Source organism: Cynocephalus volans, chromosome 18 (genome assembly GCF_027409185.1).
Source record: "Cynocephalus volans isolate mCynVol1 chromosome 18, mCynVol1.pri, whole genome shotgun sequence".
In the NCBI taxonomy this organism is placed as follows: domain Eukaryota; kingdom Metazoa; phylum Chordata; class Mammalia; order Dermoptera; family Cynocephalidae; genus Cynocephalus; species Cynocephalus volans.
This window is the reverse complement of record NC_084477.1, coordinates 6,912,090-6,935,166: the sequence shown is the minus strand read 5'-3', so window position 1 is coordinate 6,935,166 and position 23,077 is coordinate 6,912,090. Positions and strand designations below refer to the sequence as shown.

Below are 23,077 nucleotides of genomic sequence, written 5' to 3'. Positions count from 1 at the left end.
TTTTTTTCATCTTTTTTTATTTTCAGGGTTTTTCTTTTTCTTTTTAGGAGTAGCTATTTTCATCAACTGAGCTCTCTCAAACTTTCTGCAGAGCCACCCTAGGAATGAATACACACGAATGAGATGCTTCATTCACTCGGAAGTGAAGACATGGGAAAAGACATGAGTTGAAGGGCTCCCTTTTCTCTGCTGCTTCTCCACTTTGGTGTCAGACCACACAGAAAAGTAAGGAAAGAAAGAGGGAAGGAAGGAAGCTTTCGTAAAATGCAACTTCCTGTAGAAAGCCATTTGGAATAACAGCAGAAAGTGATGGTTGAAGATCAACACACAAGTTCACTTCACCCTCACAACCACCCTGGTGGGGTCCTGTCCTTCCCCACATTGTGGAGGTGACAATAACCAGGTCCAGAAAGGCTGAGTGGCTTGCCCAAGGTCCTGCACTAAGTGGCGAAGACTGGCTTTGCACCCAAGTCTGTTGACTCCAGATCTTCATTTGAAGATAATCAACCTCAAAAAATGATTCTCTTGTATCCTCTTAGTGTCCTCAGCAACTCAAATGCTGCCCCAGGTGTCCTCAACTCTCCATCCACTCCAGGACACACTGTCATTGGCTGCATTTCTCCAAAGCACCAGAAAGTCTTCAGTCAAAGATCTCCCATGAGCTCCTATTTGCCAATTTAATGGAAACCTCAGTCCTTACCTCCTTGATCTGTCCAAGGTATGGAACCTCTTATTACCCTTGCCCTCCCCAAAGCTTGCTCCTCCCTTAGTTTCCACGACACCACTTTCTCCTATTTTTCCTCCCCTTTCCTGGCCCCTTCTTCTTGCTGGCTCCTCGGGCTGCCTGTGCCTTCAATGTCACCGACTCTCCTGCTCCGAGCTCCGCTGCCCACTGTCTCCCCTACACATGCATGGAGGACTCCAGGCCTCTGTGGATTCACCACCTTCATGCTGCACGTCCCAGGCCCATGTCTCCTCCTTTGAAGCCAGTCTAGAGCCCCAAGTGCAGCCCACTGGACCATCCCACCTCAAGCTCCAGAGAGTACAGCCCAATTTTATTAGCCACAGCCATCCTGCAAAGCAAGACCCACAACAGCAAAAACTCTCTCTCTCTGCCATCTTCTCCCTGCCACCTGGCCAGCCTGTCACCTGCACAGCACACACTCTGTGAACCACTTCATTCCCCAAGTGTGCTGAGTGTGCATTACCCCTTCGTGCCTTCAGCCTGTCTCTGCCTGCAGCTCATGCTTCACCACGTTCAGATACTCAGCCTCCAAAGCCGGTTCCAGCTGCACCCCTCTGCTCCCCACAGCCTGCATGGCCTGTCCCAGCACTGAACACGCTGCACTCTAACTCCCGGGCTCTTTGTCTGTCACTAATACTGGACTATGAGTTGCTCCAGGGCAGGAAGGTAGTCCTTTTCAGATTTTGGTTACAATGTGGCATAGTATTATATCTGTACATGAGAAGAAATAAAAATGCTTATAAATATCAAAGCAAAAACAATAAATAAAATTAGCAAACTATACCCAGTGGCATATTTTTAAAAATTAATTGTGACCAAGTGAGGTTTATTACGGGAATGCAAGGATGGCTCACTCTTAGGAAGTCAATGACAATAATTCACAATATTAATAGATCTACAGAGAAAAAGCACATGATTATCTCCCTCACTACTGAAAAGACATTTGGCAAAATATAACAGCCATTCTTGATTTAAAAAAAAAAAACACTAAATAAAATAGGAATTAATAGATATTCCCATAACTTTTAAAACTATATAGAGATCTCAGTCCAAAAGCCACCATCTTACTTAATGGGAAAAAACTATACACACGCTGACTATGTCACTACTATTTAACACTGTATTAGAATTATTAACCAACGTAACAAATAAAAAGAAGCAATCAGAGGCATAAAAACAGCAATGGAAGACAGCCATGGTATTTGTATGAGAAGACAATTTTTTAAAAAAAAAATCCAAGAGTAGAAATTTTTAAAAAAACAATGAATGCATTAGTAAAATCTAATAAGATAACAGAATATAAAATAATATATAAATAAAAATCCTTCACCTATATAAGTAATTATCAGTTAGAAGAAATAATGGAAGCTAAGTCTCCATTTATAATAGCAACAAAAGATATAATACCCGAGAACAAATTTAATGAGAAATGTTCAAAGCCTATATGAGGAAACCCTTTAAAATTGCTGAAAAACAGACTTTTGTTCAAATGGACAGGTATTCCATGTTCTTGGAAAAGATTCAATATCATAAAGATGTCAATTATCCCCCCAGGTTAATATATAAATTTAACATGGTCTCGATTAGAAAAATTTTTTTCTGGAGTTATGCGAGTAGATTCTAAAGGTCATATGGGAAAATAGTCAGGAAAGAATAACCAGGAAATGTCTAGAAAAGAAAGAAATTGTTTGGGGGAGAGAGGGTTAGCCCTCCTGAACATTAAAATATGCTATAGCTGGCTGGTTAGCTCAGTTGGTTAGAGCATAGAACTGATAACACCGAGGTCAGGGGTTCGAGTCTCGTACCGGCCAGCAAAAAATAAATAAATAAAACATAACATGCTACAAAGCTTCTATATTTAAAATAGCGTGGGATTGATACATAAGGAAGCAGATAAATAGAACATAAAAGAAGACCCAGTAATAGACTCAACTACAACTGAAAATTTGGTGTGTAATGGTGGTATCTTAAATCAGTAGGGGAAAGATGGATGTTTTAATAAAAGGTTTGGAAGCAAATGGATTGTCATTTAGAAAAAGATAAACTTGATCTACACCTTTCAATATACACCAAAATAATCTCCCAATGGATCAGAGATCTAAATATTTTAAAAGGACACTGTATAAATACTGGAAGAAAACCTAGGTGAATTTCACCTGGAAGTGGTGCACAGACATCTTCCTTACTATGACTTAAAATCTAATTTTCTTACATGGGTTCTGGAGCAGTTCCAAAGGCAGGTAAGTAGAAGATGGATATAAACTGATTTAATATTTTGATGAATTCCCAGTCCTTTCGCACCTATACAAATGTACTACAAGATATTTCAGAGTGGTGCATGTAAGCATGAAAGATCACTCAGGAGCCCATTGTAAATAGTGCTCCTTTGCCACGATAAGATAATACAGGATTTTTTTTTAAAAGGAAAGAAAAGATGCTTATGAAGAGCTTGTAACTCAAGACAGTGGGGAAAGTGGAAATTAGTCTTGTATCCTTGAAAGGAGACACCACATAGACACCAGCCCATGTGCAATCTTTTTGAGGACAGAAGACAGTAGAAGTCTAGCAGCCCTGCTGACGTGGCACTGAAATGTCCAGCTCCTCCTCTCAGAAGGTCAGAGCAGGGCCCTCAGGCAGGGTTTTCCGTTCAGAAAGGGCTGGTGACAGTGTCTCCACAGAGTGAATATAAATGAAAAAATGCTCTACCCCACCCCCAACCATTACTCAGATGGTGACAGCCTTATATACTTCCCTCCCCACCTCTTCATTCTCCAAAAGTGAGGTCATCCTCTGTGAGCCCCGGAAAAATCATCATGACATTCTCAAGCAGGGGTCTGTCAGTCAGTTACACTAGTAGTGACCCTCAGTGGCTTCTGGATGGAAGTGTGCTTGGATTTCTCTGTTCCTTGCATCTTTTTTTTCATGTTTCCTTATATGATTTTAAACCCACATCGAGCACCTGGAGTTCCAGGGTAAAGAAAAGAAATTATATTTTTCTCCATTTTGCTGTGTGTGTGTGTGTGTGTGTGTGTGTGTGTGTGTGTGTGTGTGTGTGTGTGTGTCTTTGTACAGGGCGTAAGGACAATAGGACAATAATTGCAAGCTATTTATCATCATCATTATTATTACCACCACTGTTGTTATTATTAGCTGATGAATGAATGAATGATCTGTGATACAAGGTTTTGCCTAAATGCAACTGGTTTTGCCTAAATGTTAATTGGCTTAATCCTTTCAAATGCTGACAAACTACCAGCCTAAGCTATTTAAACATCACATTTCTAATGCAATAATCCTATCTACAATGAGTGTAGAAGAAAATTATGACAGGCCAGGGAGTTTTACAATGTGAATTAAATCACTATAAAAACTGACCATGTTGGTTCACAATTAAAAGTCTGGTCAAATGAAATGCCATAATTCCACAGCTTGCTAAGCCTTAAAGAAGAGATTCCCACTCACATGTCTCGACTGGGAATGTTTTCAGACATTTTTTGAATGATAAATGCTGCAGGACTTTTTCATTACTGATATTATCTATTAGCTTCCTTTATCTAAAATATTTCTGATCTCAGAAAGAGTCAAATGAAGCTTTAGAAAATAGCCATGTGTTCTTAGGAGAAACAGAAGATGTCAGCTCGAATTCCCTTATAATTAGTATTTTAAATGCAAAGCCTATTTTTATCTCTTTATAAAGTGTTTTAGTGATGGCTTTGGGGGGACCTTTTAAATATCGTGATTCTTTCATACTCCTCTTTTGGAGCTGGCAAAATATAGAAATGTATGTGTAGGGTTATATATATCTCTCTCGCCAAGTCTAGACTGACTCGGAGTCTGGCTATTTAGAGCCTACGCTTGGTGCTTTTAACCTCTCAGATGGATTCATTTCTTTCATCTCTGTGATCCCTGGCCACCCTTCTCAGGCTAATCTTCCTGATATTTCTGGGGCATAAATGGACACAGAATATGTGACTGAGGAAAAAAATCAGATCGGCCCATCCTTCTGGACCTTTTTTCTACATAAAAGAAGATTTTCTTTTATTGATATGGAAATGAACAGATGTATGATAACCTTTTGCCAACCTGGAGCATTCCTGGTTCCTCCAGGGAATTTCTTTGGGCTGATGTTTCATAGGACGTACACAGTCAATTCAAAAGATCTGTCATGGATATCGGAATGATCTAGGCTTGCCCCCAAATGGGAGATTGTTCCTTGGCCCCTATTTCTGGCTCGGGGCCTCGACTGTCTATAAAACAGGAAAGACACTCTTGTCACTGGATATGAAATGGTTTTATATTTATACACTGGAATACTACAGAGGGTGAAAGGCCTGTTCTCCCTTAAAATCCCAACACTTTACACATCCCCATTCTGTTGTTTTATCTGACCACTTCCACTTACCAGCACCAGAAGAGAAATGACATAAACCCAGTAAGTACTTTTTTACTAACTGAGGTAATAAAAGTCAATCCAAATGTTTTACAGTCTGCCACCAGGCACACATCTCTACCCAGCCAGGTAAGTTGCTATTAGAAAGGATGAATCCAGAGCATCATTAACAGAGTTATGTGAGCTCACAATGTCATTTTTACATTCCAGAGTCCTGACATGGCAACAACAAAGTGTTTTATTATTAAATCTGCCTCCAATCTCCATCTCTTTCCAGAAAACTCAAACTCAATGCATGGAAAACCAAAACCATCATCATCTCTCTCTGTGAGTTTGGTCCAAATCTGTGTCTCCTCCTGTTTCCTGCCTCAATCAACACCATCACCAACAGCTTCCCAGTTACATTCAAGTCATGGAACCTTCTAGCATGAAGCCCCATCCTCCAGGGGCCACATGACTACTTAGCATGCTCAGAATAGGGCAGTCACTCTCAGGCCACCAGAGCCAATCACTAGCTCCTGGGACCAATCAGATACCCCTGCATGGGCTCTCCAGGACTTCACCTCCCCTCCTTAACCAATGTCCCAAAGACAAAACTGGGGAAATTCAACAGAGCTTGCTACTTACCAATGCACACAGCATGAGAACTCATACGGCAGTACGATATTTGGGAAATGTATTGGTGAAATAAGGAAAACCTTAAATTCTGTAAAACATATATCTAACAGAATCTTGTCTAATTAATTACCATCAACCCTCATATCTTTCTCTAAAGAATGGAAGCACTTTTCCCATCTTACATTTGATGATATGCATGACATTCTAACAGCTTGAATCATTTTTTGAGCATATTAATGGGAAAGATAAAAAATTGAGAGGAAAACTGACTTACTCAATGTCACAAAATAAATCAGCAGTAAAGAAAGAACACCCAATCCATCCTAAAATAGTAAGGTTCCTGGATGTGCTAGTATGCCTTTGACTTTTAAATGCCTACCTAGGAGACTTGTAGTGGAATTTAATACTCTAAAAAATATTGCCCAAATGCAGTTAAGCATCTTAAGTGAATTACAAAGATGATTTTTGCTACTCACCCCTCAAACACATGTCGTTATCTTCCAGACCCTCACACTCCACAGCAAACTACATGTTGGAGTCACAATGACATCTCTTGTTCTAATGAAACTTAACTCCTTCTGTGCCCAAGGGCTACAGAGGTCCCCAGTTTGCTCATAAATCAGGCTCTGGAAAGAAGAAAGGCCTTGTCTCCAGGTTACAAGGCCCTCCATCCATGGAACAGCAGAGAACATGACAACTGGTTGGTTGCAATGTTGCAAATGTTAAAGTGGTAATGTAAATTGTACCTAATTCCTGGAGGGTACAGATGCTTAGCACACACACCTAAAATTATTAGTATTCCCAAAGACATGCCAAAGATTTGTAGTTAAAATTGAGGCTCTGTACCTTACTCCTAACCGTGAGCAAATGCAAAGCTCCCACATTCTTGGTTTAATTCTGTATACTCCCCTGTACGTAATATGCTTCCTTGTTTTGCTTCCCATAGAAAACTCAGGCAACTGTGGCACTGGGTCATATTCATGTGTGCACTTGAAGAGGTCCCCTGTGACTGTCCCCATGACCAACAGCTCTTCTCCAGACATCCTTGGATCACTGTAAGTCCGTGTAGAGCATAGAGGCTCAACAGATTCAGTGCTTCTCCTGGAGTCATTACCTCATTCTGACAATATCGCCAGTTTCCCAGCATCACTTTTATTTCATCACACAAATGAAATTGGCAAATCTATGGAGCTGCCTCTTACAACACTGTGAATGAATGTTCCAGGCTGCTTCAACAAAAACAAAATTCCAGTTTGTCACATGACTCCATAAAACATGATCATTGTTTCAACATTTGCTGATTCTCCCTGTAAATCTTCCTCTCCCGCCACCATTTTAATGAGTGTGTTTTGATTTACCTTTGCACATAAGCAGCACTCAAACAACACGAAGAACCCATTATAAGAACAGATTCTCAAGAATGTCCTAAAATAATTCAGTAAGCTGCAACTTTTAAGGATTGCCAAATACCAGATGTTATATCTTTAAGAACCAAGGTTCATCAATTCTTGACCAGATGGTCCAGTACCATTACACAACCTCACAGCACCCTGCACTTCCTCCTTTGTAAGAAATTCACCACAAATGTGAATAAACCATGAACTGTGCATTTTGTGGTTAACGTCTGTACCCTCAATTAGAATATAAGCCCCATGTGGACAGGGACTGCGTATACCTGTTATTTCCATTGCTGTACAGGACATGATGCCTTGAATGGGGTAGAAAATCAATAAATATTGATGAATGAGCAAAAGAAAAAATAAATGTGTAAGTGAAGCGATGGTGGTAAGTCAGAGGGTCTAGCGTGCAAGGATGAAATAAGCTTTTAGATTCCCTGGGATTTATTCTTGGGGTGGTCTGGCAGATTTATTATCAGACTACAAATATGGCATACTGACAACAATCCACGAGTTAATTATTCTTGAGATAAGTCCTGGATTCATAAAACCAATTCTCCTGGCAGTAATTCTCCATATTTTAAGTTGTACAACGTCTGTGGGTATTTGTTTAATTTAACCCTTGCCTACGAAAACATCAATGTGTGTGTTTGGATAAGCAGATGAGGCAAACAGATGCAGTTATTCCAAAACTCTACGACTCGAAATCACAATATTTCATCGCCAACGTCACAGAAATATAAACCAGAAAATGCCACTGAACAGACAGTTGCCAAAAACCTCCATAGCAATCCACTCTGTTTTCTTAATTTTTCTCTCTAACCATTGATAAAAACTCTTTGAAGTGGAAGAGTAAATATTATCATTTGATAGTCCTTGGGCCCAACAGTGCAAATATAATGGCATTGTGTGTCACTCTGGGGGCTCCTGGCAGGTCACACAACGACCTCAGGGTTGCTATGGAGGAACCAACCAACGTGCTTAGCTGCAGACACAGAACGTTAGGAGGAAATGCTGGCTTCCGATTGTGTTTCTGTTTCTGTAATCCTGGGAAGCCAGGACCACAGGTAGGCAATGGGAAAAGCCAACTCTCAAATACCAGCTTGCTCTGACTGCTCCCATGGACGCTTTTGCAAAGGATCACAGGTGGCGGTAGGAAGAAAAACTAACGAGTGGCCACGAGTGGCCCGCAGTCCCGAGTGTCCGGGGAGGATGCGGCGGGACAGATCACCCGGGGGCATCCCGTGCACCGCGAGGCCTGAAGCCGCGGGCGCTGCACCGCGCTCGGGAGCCCGCTGGCCCGGCCCAGGGGAGGCGCGCGGGGTGGCCCCCGGGGCAGCGCCCCCTGCAGCCCGCCCCCCGCCACCGCGGCGCTCACCTTGCCCGGGAAGGGCCCCGGCAGGAGCAGCTTCAGCGCCTGCCTCTTGAGCTCCACCAGGCGGGCGTTGCAGTTCTCGCACCAGACGCCGCGGTCCGAGCCGGGGGAGGAGCCGCCGCCGCTGCCCGAGCCGGGGGAGCCGGTGCCGAAGCCCGGAGAGCCACCCAGGGAGCCCGGCGAGCTGGTGCCGATGCCCGGGGAGGCGGGGCCCGGGGAGCCCGTGAAGGAGCTCGGGGACGAGGTGCCCGAGCCGGGAGACGGGGTCCCCGACGAGCCGAGCGCCGAACCCGCGCCCTCGGGGGTGGGCCGGCTCCCGGCGCGCGTCTCCTCGTAGGCTTTGCGGTACCAGCTCTCGGGGGAGAAGGGCGCCGCGGGCTTGGTGGGCGAGCACACGTCGTTCACCTGCGGGAGGAGACACGCCGGGATCAGGGCCGCGGGCTTGCCGGCTCGAGCGCCCCGGAGGTGGCCCGGGCAGGGGGCGCCCTGCACCCGCCCGCCGGGGGACCCGCGCGCCACCAAGGGCGGCCGGCTCCGGAGCGCTCCGTGCCCTGCAGCTAAATCGGCCTGCACGTGTCTTGCTAATTGTCCTTAAGTGAACGGATCCCCACCACCCGATGACCCGTGCGCCCGTTCCCGGGCACGGAAGGACTCCTCCGGGCACGCAAAGGGCTCGCTCGGGGAGGGTTTCTGCACGGGGAATCCATAGATTCGGCGCCCCGCGCTTTGGAACCCGGCACCCACCCCAGCAGGAGCCCAGGTACAAGATCCTGGAAGCCCCTATCCCGGGGGAGGGGGAGCTTCTGGATTTTTATTCACTCTGGGGAAAGCCCTCCAGATCCTGCAAATCAATGAGAGCTCCAGGTCAACGATCCGAGGAACGGCAGAGAATCCACGGGAAACCCTCCCCTCCGGCTTAACTCTGCCTAGAAGTGCAGGAACGCTGCAAAAGTTACGGGTGCGGGGAAGGGAAGGAACGAGGGGACTGGAACGACTCCGAGAGAAGCGACTCACTGTGCGGGCGTCCCCGCGGCAGACCCGCCCCCGCGCGCGTACTGCCCCGCCAGCCGGCGGAGGCGCCTCTGCAGCGGGAGGAGAGCTCGGGTTCCCCGGATAGAGGGGAACCGGGCCGAGATGGAGCTGGGGACGCGCCTCCGAGCTGTCCCCGTCACAACTTACCCCGTATTTCTTGCCCCTGGTGGAGACCGCAAGCCTCTCTTTATTCCCAGCTACCGAATTCATGGTGGCGTTTCCAGAGCGGCGTGTCCCAATGTGCCACCAACACTACATCCAAAAGGTCTTCCAACCCAGGAGCGTCCCCACAGCAGTTGGGGGCTGTCTCTTGGTCCTCCAGTCAAGGGTTCTCAATTTGGAAGGGGGGAGGGGGACAAAAGCAAATGGACCCCAGAAGTAATAGCACCAATTTGCAAAAAGGGTTGGGGTGGCTGCTTTCTTCTTGTCTGCAAACACCGCCTCTCCTCCTCCTGTTCTGCCTGCTCCAGTCACACGTCCTCTCTTCACGGTCACATCCAGATCATGGGCGTTTTTCTCCGCCAAGTCCGTCCGTCCTCCTCCACGAGGGGCAAGCGGAAGACAACCAGGGCGCACGGCAGCTGCGGGGTAGGTGGGCGAGCCAGACCGGATGCGGGCACTCGCCACCTCCACCGAGCTTGGGAACTGAGTTCAAAGAAATTCTCCCAAAATATAAGGATCCAGACTCGGGGAGGAGCCTCGGCGTGTCGCCGAGCCAATATCCGCCGGCCCGTTTCGCCTGACAGTAGCGCGAGGGCAGGGAGAGGGGCGGCTCCGCGGGGTCCGGGAGCCCGGCCGCGGTCAGCGCGCGCCTGTGCGCCCGGGCGCAGCGCGGAGCCCGGGGAGCCGCGGTCCCGCCGCCCCGGAGCCCGCGGCCGGGCTGCCACCTTGGCCGCGCCGGCCGGGATCCATTTTCTTGTTCCTGCGCTCCTGCCCGACACTGCGAGGCCCGGAACCGGGGCGGGGGACGGAGGGAGGGTGGGGGGAGAGAGGGTCGTAAATCTCGCTCCTTGCGGGGAAGTTACCACGAGCGGCCCGCGGCGGAGCAGCGCGCACGAGCCGGGCTGCACGGGAAGGCGGCGCCGAGCCTCCCCCGCCCCCAGGTTCTTTCTCTTCCTGGCGAGGCGTGCAGGTCTGTCTGCCTCTGAAACGCCGTGTGAAAAGGGATCGAGTCACAACCAAGTCCGCAAACGTGCCGGGTCCTCCCCCCGCCCTTTGTTCTCCGAGACCTGCCCTGCAACCCTTTCCTGGAATGGCCCCCCGGACCCCGGGCTGGCCGGGGGCACCCTCTCCCCGACCGCAGGCGGACGACTGCGGGGGTGGCCTTCGTCCCCCCACCCCCACGCCCGCCCGAGTCGCGATCGGAGATGTGCTAAGCCGCCCAGGGCTGGGGGACAGGTGAGCCCGGGGACCTGGCTGGCTGCGGCGGGGCAGGGGACACCGAGGGAGACGCCGCGCTGCACACGCGCAGCGTGGACGGTGCGGGCCTGGCGTGGCGCGAGCTGGCCTTGGCTCTCCTTGCCGGGTGTCGGTGCCCTCGCCCCCGTCTGCCCTTTGCTTCCCGCGCCTGGGGACCCGCGGGGTCCCCGGAGCACCCCGGTCTTCGCCCCCCATCCCGCGCCCCCAGCGCAGCGCCGGGGAGCGCAGGAAGCCGGCATATGCCAGGCGCCACACGTGGCTGCTCCCGGGTGTCATTTTTCATTTCCCGGGAGGACATTTGTTCTGGTGAGCCGGCAGGTCTGTTTTGTGATGACCTTTAATTAACACCCGGCGAGACTCCTCCCGAAGGACCTGCCCAGCGCGGGGGTCACGTGAGGTGTCATGGCATCTCTGCGCCCCCAGGGGGACCCGGCCTGGGGGTAGGCGAGGGTTCAGGGGACGCTTAGGGCCTTCCTGTCGCTGGCTGCCGCCTGAGGTATGGACGAGGCTGGGGGACGGGAGGGGGAGGGGGGCTGGCAGACAATAATTCGGGGTGCCGGAACCCCGGGGCAACTCTCTCCATCCTGCTTCCCTCGGGGAAAAAATGCCTTCGGTGACTCCCCTGCGGTGTCACCCCCTTGCCCCCGTGCCGCAGCCCTTGCCTGGGAATATTTCACAGCCACCAAAGCCAGGTAAGAAGGTCGCGATGAAGATGTTGACAACAGTGTGGAAGTTTCCATTACGTTCCCACTTGCAATTGAAAAGCGATTCTATCCATAGAGGACCTGGGGCGGGGGTGGCAGGTACACCTCCAGGCTGCACACGCCAGCTCCCGGTGTCGCGGACAATGTCATCACTATCAGCTACGCGCTGCTTATCAACCGAAAAGCAGCGTGTGGCCAGGTGACATGAACCAGCCGGGGAAGCCGCGGCCGGGGAAGGTGGGGTGTCCAGCGGGAGCTCCTGGGCAGCTGCGCGAGCCCCCTTGGGGACTGATGAGCCCAGAGCTGGTCTGATTTGCATCCCAAAGTAGTTAAGGCCCCAAAGGATGTTTGATGGGCTCAGAGCGCCCTCTGCTGGTCAACGTTTATCAGCAGAGGCCCCTCGAGAGAATTTGATTTGAGGCTTTCAAAAAATGATGTGAAATGCACAGATTTTCAGCGTGCAATTTATGAATTTTGGTAATATTCCGGTAATTGAGATTCCTCCATCTCAATCAAGATATAAATTTTCATCACTCCTGTCTTTTCTCGGGGAATCACCACCCCTCATAAGCAACCACTGTTCTGATTTCTATCACCATAGATTAGTTTTAACTGATCTTGAATTTTTTTATTTGCAGAATCCATCCAGTATGGATTCTTTTGTGCTTGGCTTTTTTTTTTTTTTTTTTTTTCCTTAACATAGATTTTTAAGTTTCCTGTTGTTGCCACTCTGGATCTGCTTTCTATTTTTACTGTTTTTCATTCTTCAGTCTCTCCTGTCTTCTTTGTTAATTGAATAATGTTTTTGCTATTCCACTTCTGTCTCTCTGCTGGCTTTTTAGCTCTAATGATTATAATGTGCATTTTTAACTTATCATGGGCTTCTTAGAGTTAACATTGTGCCACTTGACCTAAAATGTAAATTTGCAACAGTATAATTCCTTTTTACATCCCTCCTTTGTGCTTCTATTCTGATATGTTTTATATCTACGTACATTATAAAACTCACCAAACAATCTTGTCAGTTTTGCTTTAAGCGATCTGTTTGTTGTCTTTCAGTGAATCTGGAAGAAAATTTTTTAAGTTTTTTATATTGACCCAGTATTACCAATTCTGGGACTGTCCTTTTTTTTTTTCCTATAGAGCTAAGTTTCCAACTGGGTCACTTCCTTTCAGCATGAATAACTTGCTTTAGCATTTCTTGTAGTAAGAGTCTCCTGGCAACAAATTCTCTGAGATTCTGCTTATGTGAAAATGTCTTTGTTTCACTTTTGTGTTGGAAGAGCAGAAGTCTTGGTTGACAGTACTTTTTCTTTCAGCCCTTTAAGGACGTCATTCATTGTCTACGGGCCTTCCTTGTTTCTGATTGGAGGTCAACAGTAATTCTTACGGACATTCCCCTGTAGGGAATATGTCCCTTTTCTCTGGGTGCTGTGAATATTTTCCCTTTACCTTTGGCTTTCAGCAATTTAATTATGATGTTTCCAGATATGGTTCTCTTTGTATTTATCCTGCTGAATTTCTGGGATCTATAAATTGATCTGTAAGATTTTTTTTTACCAAATTTGGGGAATTTTCAGCCATTATTTATTTGAAATTTTTTTCTGCCCCATTTTCTTTCTTTTTTCTCCTCTGGGACTCCAATTACATGTACGTTATTATGTTGCCTGATATTGTCCCCATAGGTTACCAAACTTCTGGTTATTACTTTAATTTTTACCCCTCTATTCTACAGGATAATTTCTATTGCTCCTTTATTAAGATCACCAATGCTTGCTTCTGCTGTTTCCAATATGCTGTTAAGCCTATCCAATGAATTTTTTATTTTGGATATTATGTATATATATTTCTTTCATTTCTCTGCTTCTTTTCCTTTAAGTCCTTGGACATAGTTACAATAGGAGCTTTAAAGTTCCTGTCTGAATTCCACCATGTGACTCATCTGGAGGTCAATTTCCATTAACTGATTTTTCCCTTGACTCTGAGTGAGTCACATTTCCCTGTTTCTTTTCATATCTAGTAAATTACACTATATGTTGAATATTGTAGATGCTACATCACAGGAACACTAGACTCTAATATCTTCCTTGAAGAGTATTGATTTTTTGTTCTAGTAGGCAGTTGTTACTGGTGGATCACCTTGAACTTGGGGAGGCATGGTTTTATGCTTCATTAGCATGGTTCTATTTCGTTTTTGACCTTAGCTGTATAAAAAAAAATCCCTTAGGCCTGGGACTTGTTCTTTATCTTTAAGGTGTGGCCCAGGCCCCTGTAACTTGGTACTCAAACTCCATGCTCTGCTCTCTACAGGAGGTAGCAGTTGAAATCTCTGCCCACCTCTTTCACCTTCTAGATGCTGCTTTCCCTGGACTTCCTGTAGCTCTTCCATATACTCAGAGCTCAAAAATGTCAGACAAAGATTTGAGGGAAATTTAATGTGGATTTCAGGGCTGCCTCACTGTGGCTCTCTCCTTTGCAGGATTTTCTTCCTCCCTTACCAGCTACTCTGACAGCCCTGAGCTCTACCATGTAATACATCAAACCAAAGAGACTGGCTTTCTCCTGGCAGTCTAGCCACCGTGCTCAGCAGACTGGGAAAAAGGCCATAGAACGTTCAGAGATTGTGTCCCTGAATCCCCTCCAGTCTCTGCCTGCTTTTGGCCATTCTGCAATGCCTTTAAATAGGTTTGTTGTAGATGTTGTCTGTTTATAATAGTTTTCTTTAAGAAATTCAATGTTGTATATAAGGAACCCCCTGATTCTAGTTTTAATGGTGACTATTTCAAGTCTACCTTGGGCTTTTAGAGTTCTCGTATGAGGGTACATCGAAAAGTTCATGGAAAAATGGAACTAAAAGATAACACGAATCTTTCAAGGAACTTTTTGAAGATCCCATAGTTTCAAGGAATTTTTTTTCCAGTGAGTTGCAGCCTGTAGAGGCTAGCTATAATTTTATTTCCTATCAGACTGAGGAATTCTAATGATGTAACTGAACACTTCATAGATAGACAGATGATATACATATAAATATAGATGTATTTCTCACTTTACACTTGAGGGTGTTAATATTTAGGTCAATATTTAGGTCAGTCTTGGGGATGTCAAGATTTAGGTGGAGAAAAAAAACACTCATTTTAAGAATGGAAAAAGTATATACTGGCTTGTAAAAGCCAAGAGCTTTTATGAACATCAATTTATTGATTCCACCTGGGTGAAAAACAATATCTCTCAGGTATATTCAGGAATACAGAGTACAAAAAAAGTTAAGTTCCTTTACCTGGGTGGGAATAAAACTCTTATTCCATATTCCCCATTGCTTAGTTATTAAATGGGCATAACATTTTGGGGAATATATATCATAGGACTTTTATATTTTCAGAAAATACAATTTAGCTTTCCCATTGTTTAGACCTCAGGGTGAATAGTTCCTAACTTTTATAGCTAGAATATATTATGTCATTGGGTTTTGAAAGTCTAAAAGTATAAATCAGAAATAAGAAAACCAAAATCAGGCTGGCAACTTCTAATTGCTAAGCAGAATGCAGAATATAATAGATTCCAACCTTCTTTAATATTTTTCTTTTGAAGTAATTGCCATATCAGTTCTGCCACCAACATGCCAGCAGAGCCAGTGGCATGCGTGTGCCAAAGGAGGCTGTGTTTCTCCTTGAGAGATAATTAAACAGCTTACACTGTCCGTGTGGTATCTTGATGAATATGCAGACAATATTTGCATATGATCGACTGGTGTTCTGGGGACCATATGATCATGTGTGGGCTGCCAAAGTGTTATCAGCAAGCTGATAACTTTAATTTGCTTCCTTGGTCACTATCGTGAGAAGAGGAGGGTTGTTACCCTGCAAGCTGCAGGTGGCTTTCCACCCTTGGAATATCATTTTAATTATGAATCATTTTATCCTTATAAATTCCTGTGATGCTAAATTCCAAGTCTTGATTTCAGTCCAAAATTGACATTTTAGAAGATAAATGTTTTAGAAAGAGAAACGGTTTGAACCAAATTTGTGTGGCAAGAGTGATACCTTTTGGGGGGTTGTTAGTTTTATTTTGCTTTGGGGTTGGAGGAGAAAGAGCAGGTGTCAAAAAGAAGAGAAGGATCAGTGCTCAGCTTACTGATGTTGGGTACAACCTTGGGCCATGCTGCCACTAATCACAGGAAGTCACCTGCTTTGAAAAGGGATCGCAGCATCCTGTTTTTCAGGAAAAATAACCTACCTGTGCACCTGTGGGCGATGGGTTAAATAACTTACAATCTAGTCAGACAGTGGGATACCATGCAGCCCTTAAAAATGTTTTCATAAAAAAATAATAGGATGAACATATATTGATGATGTTATTAGCGTTAGGCTAAAAAGTAAAAATAAAAAGTACATACAGTATGATGATGATTCAGTAAAACCGAAAGAAAATTATATATGCATCGGGAAAAATAGACTAGAATTTAACACCAAAATATTGAGTATAAGAATTCTCTGGGGAGAGTTGCTAGTTCAATGTTTTCTAAGATGAATTTAACATTATTGTAAGAAAAGGGTTACTCAAATATAAAGGAGATAAAAACAGGTTTCTGCTTTTTTGGAAAAGGATCACATTGGGTAAAGTTTGTACATGCCCCACAGAGCATCTGTATTAATCTGTTTCTGTTGCTTATAACAAAATACTTGAACCTAGGTGATTTATAAAGAAAATGAAATGTATTGCTTACAGTTTCTGAGGCTGGAATGCCCAAAGTCCAGGGAATACATCTGGTGAGGGTCAGGGTGGTGACTTCAGTGACACAGGATATCACATTGTGAAATGGCAGAGCAGAGAGATAGTTGCTCATTCACTCTCTTTTTAAAGCCCTCAGAACCACACCCCTGACCACCATTTTTAATCCATTCACTGCTGCACAGTCCTACAATCCAATCACCTCTTCAAGGCCCTACCTTTCAATGACCATAACAGGATTTCCCACCCTCAACAGTCACAGTGGGGGCCAAGTTTCTAACACGTAAACCTTGAGGGACATGATTCAAGCTTCAGTGAGTTTGCGGGGGACAAAATTCAATCCGCTACAGCATCCATGGCTAGGCACAGCCAGACACACACACACATACACACGCATGCACACGCACACGCCCGCATACCTAGCCAAAGCCAGGATACAAACAAAGTTGCAGAGGGTGCTGGGTAGAGAATGTTGATGATTAAAATAAATATTTTTCAATAAAATGGGATTTTAAAGCACTTACCAAAAAAAAGGAAAAAAAGCCCTAATAATACCCTAATAGTCTGTTTATCTTTATAACTTTCTAACTTTGGAGTTAGAAATGTAAGAGAGGGATCCCAGAGCTCTTTAGAGGTGAGGTGGCTGGCCCAAAGACAAAGATCCAGCCAGGGAGAATGGCAGGGAAAAACACAGACCCTTCCTTGGTCCTCAAGCAGGCCTCAGGATCAGAGGTGCAGGACATGTGTGGGACAGGTGGGATGAGAGAAAGCTGTGAAATCCCAGGACATAGAATAAAACAAAACCACTACATATCTAGTTGATGACCGCTGCAATGAACTTAGACCAGAATATCATTCTTGAGGGGGTGCCTGGAAACATTTTTATTTAAAATGTCCAAAACAGCACTCAGCTTACAGGCAGGTCCAGGAAACAGGACATCGGGACAAACAAAAAAGACAAAAAGTTAGGGGAGATCAGAGGAAGGGGTGATATTCCCACTGGAGAGATCAGAGAAGGACCCTGGACGAAAGTGGCTTTGACCTGGGCCTTGCAGAATAAGTCAGAGATTGGGGAAAGACATTAGACAAGAGACAGATGCCTAGAAGGAAAGGACAGGGAGGTTGTAAGTGAGCCATTTTTCCAGAACTCAAAGTGTCTATGAGACTATAGAGAGATGCAACCTCTTCCCACAATATTTTGAATGTCAAATTCAGGAGTTTGAACTTTAGGCAGTCAAGAACACTAAGGGGTTTTGAATAGGTAAGGGTCAGCACCAAAGCCCTGTGGTAGCATCAGTCTGGTAGCAGTTTATCACAAAATTTGAAGCAGTAAGACATGGAAGCAGGCAGAGGGTGGAAGGATCTTACATTTCAATAATTAGAAAACAACCAACCTCATAAAAAAAATAGGCAAAAGATGTGGACAGATATTTCATCAAAGCAGCTATATGCATGGCTTATAAGCACATGGAACAATACTCAACATCATCAGTTTTTAGGGAAATGAAAATTAAAACCACAACGAGATACCAGTTCACACCCCCTAGAATGACTACTGAAAAAGACGGACCCTGGGCCGAGCCCGTGGTGCACTCGGTAGCGTGCTGCGCTAGCAGCGCGGCGACGCTCCCGCCGCGGGTTCGGATCCTATATAGGAATGGCCAGTGCACTCACTGGCTGAGTGCCGGTCACGAAAAAGACAAAAAAAAAAAAAAAAAAAGACGGACCCTAACAACATTGTTGAAGATGCAGAGAAATAGGAACCATCAGACATGGCTCGTGGGGATATAAAATGATACAGCTGCTTTGGAAAACAATTTGGCAGGTTCTCAAAAAGTTAAATATAAAATTACTGTCCCTCCCATCAATTTCACTCCTCAGTATCTACCCCAAGATAAAGAAAAACACATGCTCACATAAAGAGTGGCACACAAAAGTTTATAGTAGCATTATTCATCAATAGCCAAAAAAGTGGAAACAACCTAAATGTCTCACAGCTGGTGAACGGATAGACAAAATGTGGTATATTCATAAAAGGGAATGTTATTTGGCAATAAAAAGGAATACTGCAACATGGATGAACCTCAAAAGCATTGTGCTAAGTGAAAGAAACCAGACACAAGAGACCACACGTTGTATGATTCCATTTATACGAAATGTTCAGGAAACGCAAATTTATAGAGTCAGAAAGTAGCTTAGTGGTGACCTGGGACCAGGGCTAGGAACAGGGATTAACAGTAAATGGGCGTGAAGGATCTTATTGGGATGTTGAAAATGTCTGAAACTGATTTATGGGGATGGCTGCACCATTTGGCAAATTTACCAAAAACTATACAACTGTGTGCTTGAATGGGGTGAATTTTATCATATGGAAAGTATATCTCAAAAAGCTATTTTTTAAAAATGGTGGAAAACATAAAAGGGGATAGGAACGAGGGATCCATTTCAGTGAGCTTGCAGGGGAGTGGAGTCTCAGGCATGGTTTTCGGGCATGTGAGCTGGGCAGGAGAGCTAGAAATAGTTTTTCCAACAACGGGAAAGACGGGAGAAAGATATATGTTTGATTTAGAAAAGAGATGCTTACAGTAATCCTATTTCATGCAAAAGTTCCCAAGAGAGTTAACCTGTGTGGCCACTTCAGGAATTCTGGCAGGTCCAGCTGGAACCCCATGGGGTCTATCTTCATGTTGACCAGAGCATCTTTGGAGAATGAAGCCAAACACTGGGAAGAGCATCAAAAGATGCTGGCTAGGGCTGGCCAGTTAGCTCAGTTGGTTAGAGCCTGTCCTTATGGCACCAAGGTCAAGGGTTCGGATCCCCATACTGACCAGCTGTCAAGAAAAAGAGGCAATGAAATTTTATGCCAAAAGACACTGTTGGGAATAGAAGAGCCATAAAACAACTGAGATCATGTGCTTAATACAAAGTCGTGATGTTAGGATCTCTGTAAGGAACTGCAGGGTTAAGTTCGCTGTGGCTAGAAGCATGGGGTAGGCTGCCTCCACCTAAGCCACATGAGCCTTAGCAGGTGCAGGAGTGCTGGGGAGCAGCTGTGGGAGTGAGAGCCACCAAGTCAGACACAGAGGATGGGCAGAGAGGTTTACCCAGCCTGGAGAAGAGCCTCAGAGACCATCGTGGAGGCCAGGAGAGCCACAGAGGACATGCTCAGGGGAGAGAGGGACTTGCAGGGGGTGGGAGAGGGGATTCCAGGAGTCAAGGCCACTTTCTCTAAGCAATGCTGTTGCCCACACCCCTGATTGTCACACTCACACACACACAGAGCTGTGTGCTGCCCGAGGGCTCTGAATACTAAAGCCGCGACCACCATGCAGCAAACCCTCCATTTGTCACCTCCCCCCTGATGTCCCCAGCCACACAGGATCTGCCATCCCCTCTCCATCACCCCAGGAAGTCCACCCAGCTCTACACCTTCACTGGAAGAGCAACAGTTCTGATCTGCTCACATCTGGCCCGTTCGACTCATGAGTTGGAAATGCAGTGTTTCCGGGTAGCTGAATAGATGGGAGACACATGACCTTGAAAAAAAATTTAAAAAGAGAGGTCAGGTGAAAGTAACTGGACAATAGATGCTCCTGGCTGGGGGCATCGTGGCTGCTCGCACTGATTCTTATAAAAAGGCTGAGATCAAGCTGTGATCCTTCTTGTTACTTTTCTAATATTAAAAAAAACAAAACAAAAAAAGAAAAAAAACCCACACACAGGAGTTAAATGTAAAGCCTCATTGAAAAACAACACATAGATGAGTGTCAGGGAATTCAAGAGTTATGGTTTCCACAGCAACATTCACGTGGCTGCCCAACTACTATTAAATAAATGAAATTAAGCGTTGATATTGCCCTTGACATTCAGCCATATGCTAAGCAATCACTTTATTGGTGTCTAATTCCTCGGAGCCACCTGTGAGGGAGGCAGCGTCCTCACTTCCACATTAAGGAGGAGGAAACCAAAGTCCCAGAAAAATAATGATGTGTTCTGAGAGTCCCCACCTGCAGGACTGGCGGCTCAGGTGACTCTCCACGGGGCAGCAGGGTGAATGACACTCTCAGGGCTAAGACCCCTCATTAAAAGCCTCCTATGCACTAGATCCTGCTGGTGAGTTCCTTTCAAACCTCTGCCAGTGAGGACTGAGTCACAGGGAACTAAGGAAGCAGTAATAAAAACCAGAGGCCTCACTGTTCCGAGTGGACAAGGACAGGTGGAGAGGGGACAAGTACCTGTAGCCTCGGTTCAGCCGTGTGTTTGCACGTGGCCAACCTTAAGTCCTGCACAGAACTGCAAGCACATTCTAGAGAGACAGAAGACAAGATCCCCCCCGATGGCTCAGAAGAATAAGGAGCCATGAACACCCTACTAGAGAGAAGAGATGTTTATTCTGGTAAAGCTTTCACTGTAGAGCATCTTAGCAAATCTCCTCTCTCGGAGGAACACAGGGGCACGGATCGAAAGCATTGGGGAAGGCTCACGGTCCCGAGGCTGTTGGCTGTGGCCTTAGTTGTCATCTTAACCAGTGATCTTTAAGGAGAAATAAACAGCAGCAGATGAAATGCAGAGACGGGCTAAATCCAGAGGCATTGCCGACACTCTTACAGAAAATGAAATAGAATGTGCAAATGCAGTCTTGAAAGTAGGAGAAAATCAAAGGTGCAGAGGCAAGCCAAACATATCAAACTTGCCACATTGGGGAGATAGATTCTGAACCCCAGACTCTGCCTGCTGGACATGTAGAAAGCAGTTCTCCCTAAAGACAAGAGAGAGATAATAGGCTCAGAATGAATGTCAACTTTTGCTGTGTGAAGCCAGGCTCACTTCCTACAGGAAGCATTTCGCGATTAGTTCCACTTACCCATGACATTCTCTGCAGTCACTCTGGGACAGCAGGCTTGTCTACTCAATTGCCCTAATTTCTAACAGTACAGCTCTGCATGCACTATGTATCTGCTTTCATTTGCCCTCTTTTCCCTCCTAAATCGATTACTCCTAAAGAGTTCTAAAGCCACCATGCAGTGTTAAGGTTTAACAAATGTTAAGGTTGTTAACAAAATGATTGTTAATCATAGGGCTCCAATTTAAGATCTGAGATGTCCATTCCACAATTCAAAATTATGTGCATGGTGCCCATTAGACTGTGAGCTCCTTGAGGCCAGTGGCCAGGTCCCTAATCTTTGTGTCTCTAACAGTCAGCATGGCACTGACTACAGATAGCTCTTATTCCGTGTACGTGGAGAAAATCAATGTGCATCACGACCCTAGTGCTTTGCTTTTCATGTGAAATAACCCAGTTGAAACATAATCTCAAATACATGCTATTCTGAACATCTTACAGCCCAAAAGACAGATGTAGTGTGTGTCCACGGTAATTAAAGAGCTTGGAAGAGATTGTTTAAAAGTAAATATTAAAGCAACTAGACTGTGTATACAATCTAAAAATAACTGATAAAACAAGACCATTTCTAGGGGTGAGAATAAAGACAGAAGCACATCTAGTTCTAGGGGATTAAAATTAGGAGTGACGGATTTAAGTTTAGAAAAACTATAGGCAAGTTTTCGAGGTAAAAATAATGACTGCAAAATCGAGCAGACTGTGAAGTCATCTTCCTAGTTCCTGGAGGCAAGCCCATCACTGCTGAATTTTAAATGACACCTGGAAGATCCTCTAGTGCAATCTTCAATTCTCTGCCACCATCCAACATTACTCTTTAGCAATAGGGTTTTCAAAATAATTTACACTAAGTGATTAGGGGTCCCCCTGTCCCATTCTTCTATGGGTAAAGTTAACATAGTTATTTCACTTGAAAGAGACCCCAAACCACAAAAGGCTAAATGATATGCCCAACATCACAAGGAAATGATAAGAATTCCAAATTTCAAAACAGGTCTCTCTCTGCCTCCCCCTCTCTTTGCTACAGTGAGGAGTGACGTTGCTGTTCCAAGATTCCCTGACCTAGAGGGACATGCTTTTTTAAGAACTACTCCTGCTTGTGTTTCTAACTCCCAAGCATTGCATTCAGGTCATCTTTATTTTGATGTTATTGACAAATTTACACAGACTTATAAAGCCGTTCCCTTGTGCACGTTCACATAGCTGAGATCCCTGGAACTGGTGTTTCTGCTCCTTGGAGGGTGGTGTAATCTCATGTTGAAGGACCTGGGCTTCCACGTCAGACCACCTTCAAATTCCATCCCCCAGCACCCTGGCTCTGCAATCTTGGGCGAGCTACTCAGCCACCCCCCTCTTTCCTCGTCTGTAAAAAGAGAACGAATAGTAATGCTTAACCCTGAGGACTGAACAAGGTGATTTATATGAAAGACTGAGGACTGGGCTCAACCCACAGAATAGCTCCATGAATTTTAGCTATAATCATCACCTTTTGGTAATTTGAGGTAGGTGTTTCTGCCACATGGGGACACTGATGTCTGATAGAACCTAATCTTTGAAATCGGTCTGCATCATCGATCTCATTCTTGGAGAAAATCTCTTCCACTAAAAAAGATGTAACTGGGGAAAAAGCAAGAAGAGAAAACAGGGTAGACATTTTCTGCTTCTGATGAGAGTCAGCCCATCTCCACTCTGGTAATCTGCCCTTTGTATCGCAGGAGCTAGAAACCTGGGGACTACATTTCCCATTCTGCCAGCCAGGAGGCTTCCAG

General features: G+C 45.3%; 1 protein-coding gene across 1 annotated transcript in view; it reads right to left on the bottom strand.

Annotated features, from left to right (window-relative positions):
- The window catches only part of KIF26B (kinesin family member 26B), a 460,855-nt gene extending 451,088 nt beyond the window's left edge, over positions 1–9,767 (bottom strand). The window contains exons 1-2 of the mRNA XM_063082813.1: positions 9,705–9,767; positions 8,529–8,930 (exon numbers count right to left, since the gene is read on the bottom strand). Of these exons, the coding sequence (XP_062938883.1) occupies positions 8,529–8,930; positions 9,705–9,767 (465 nt within the window). The remainder of the gene's footprint in view (positions 1–8,528; positions 8,931–9,704) is intronic.
- Between the last annotated feature and the right edge of the window lie 13,310 nt (positions 9,768–23,077).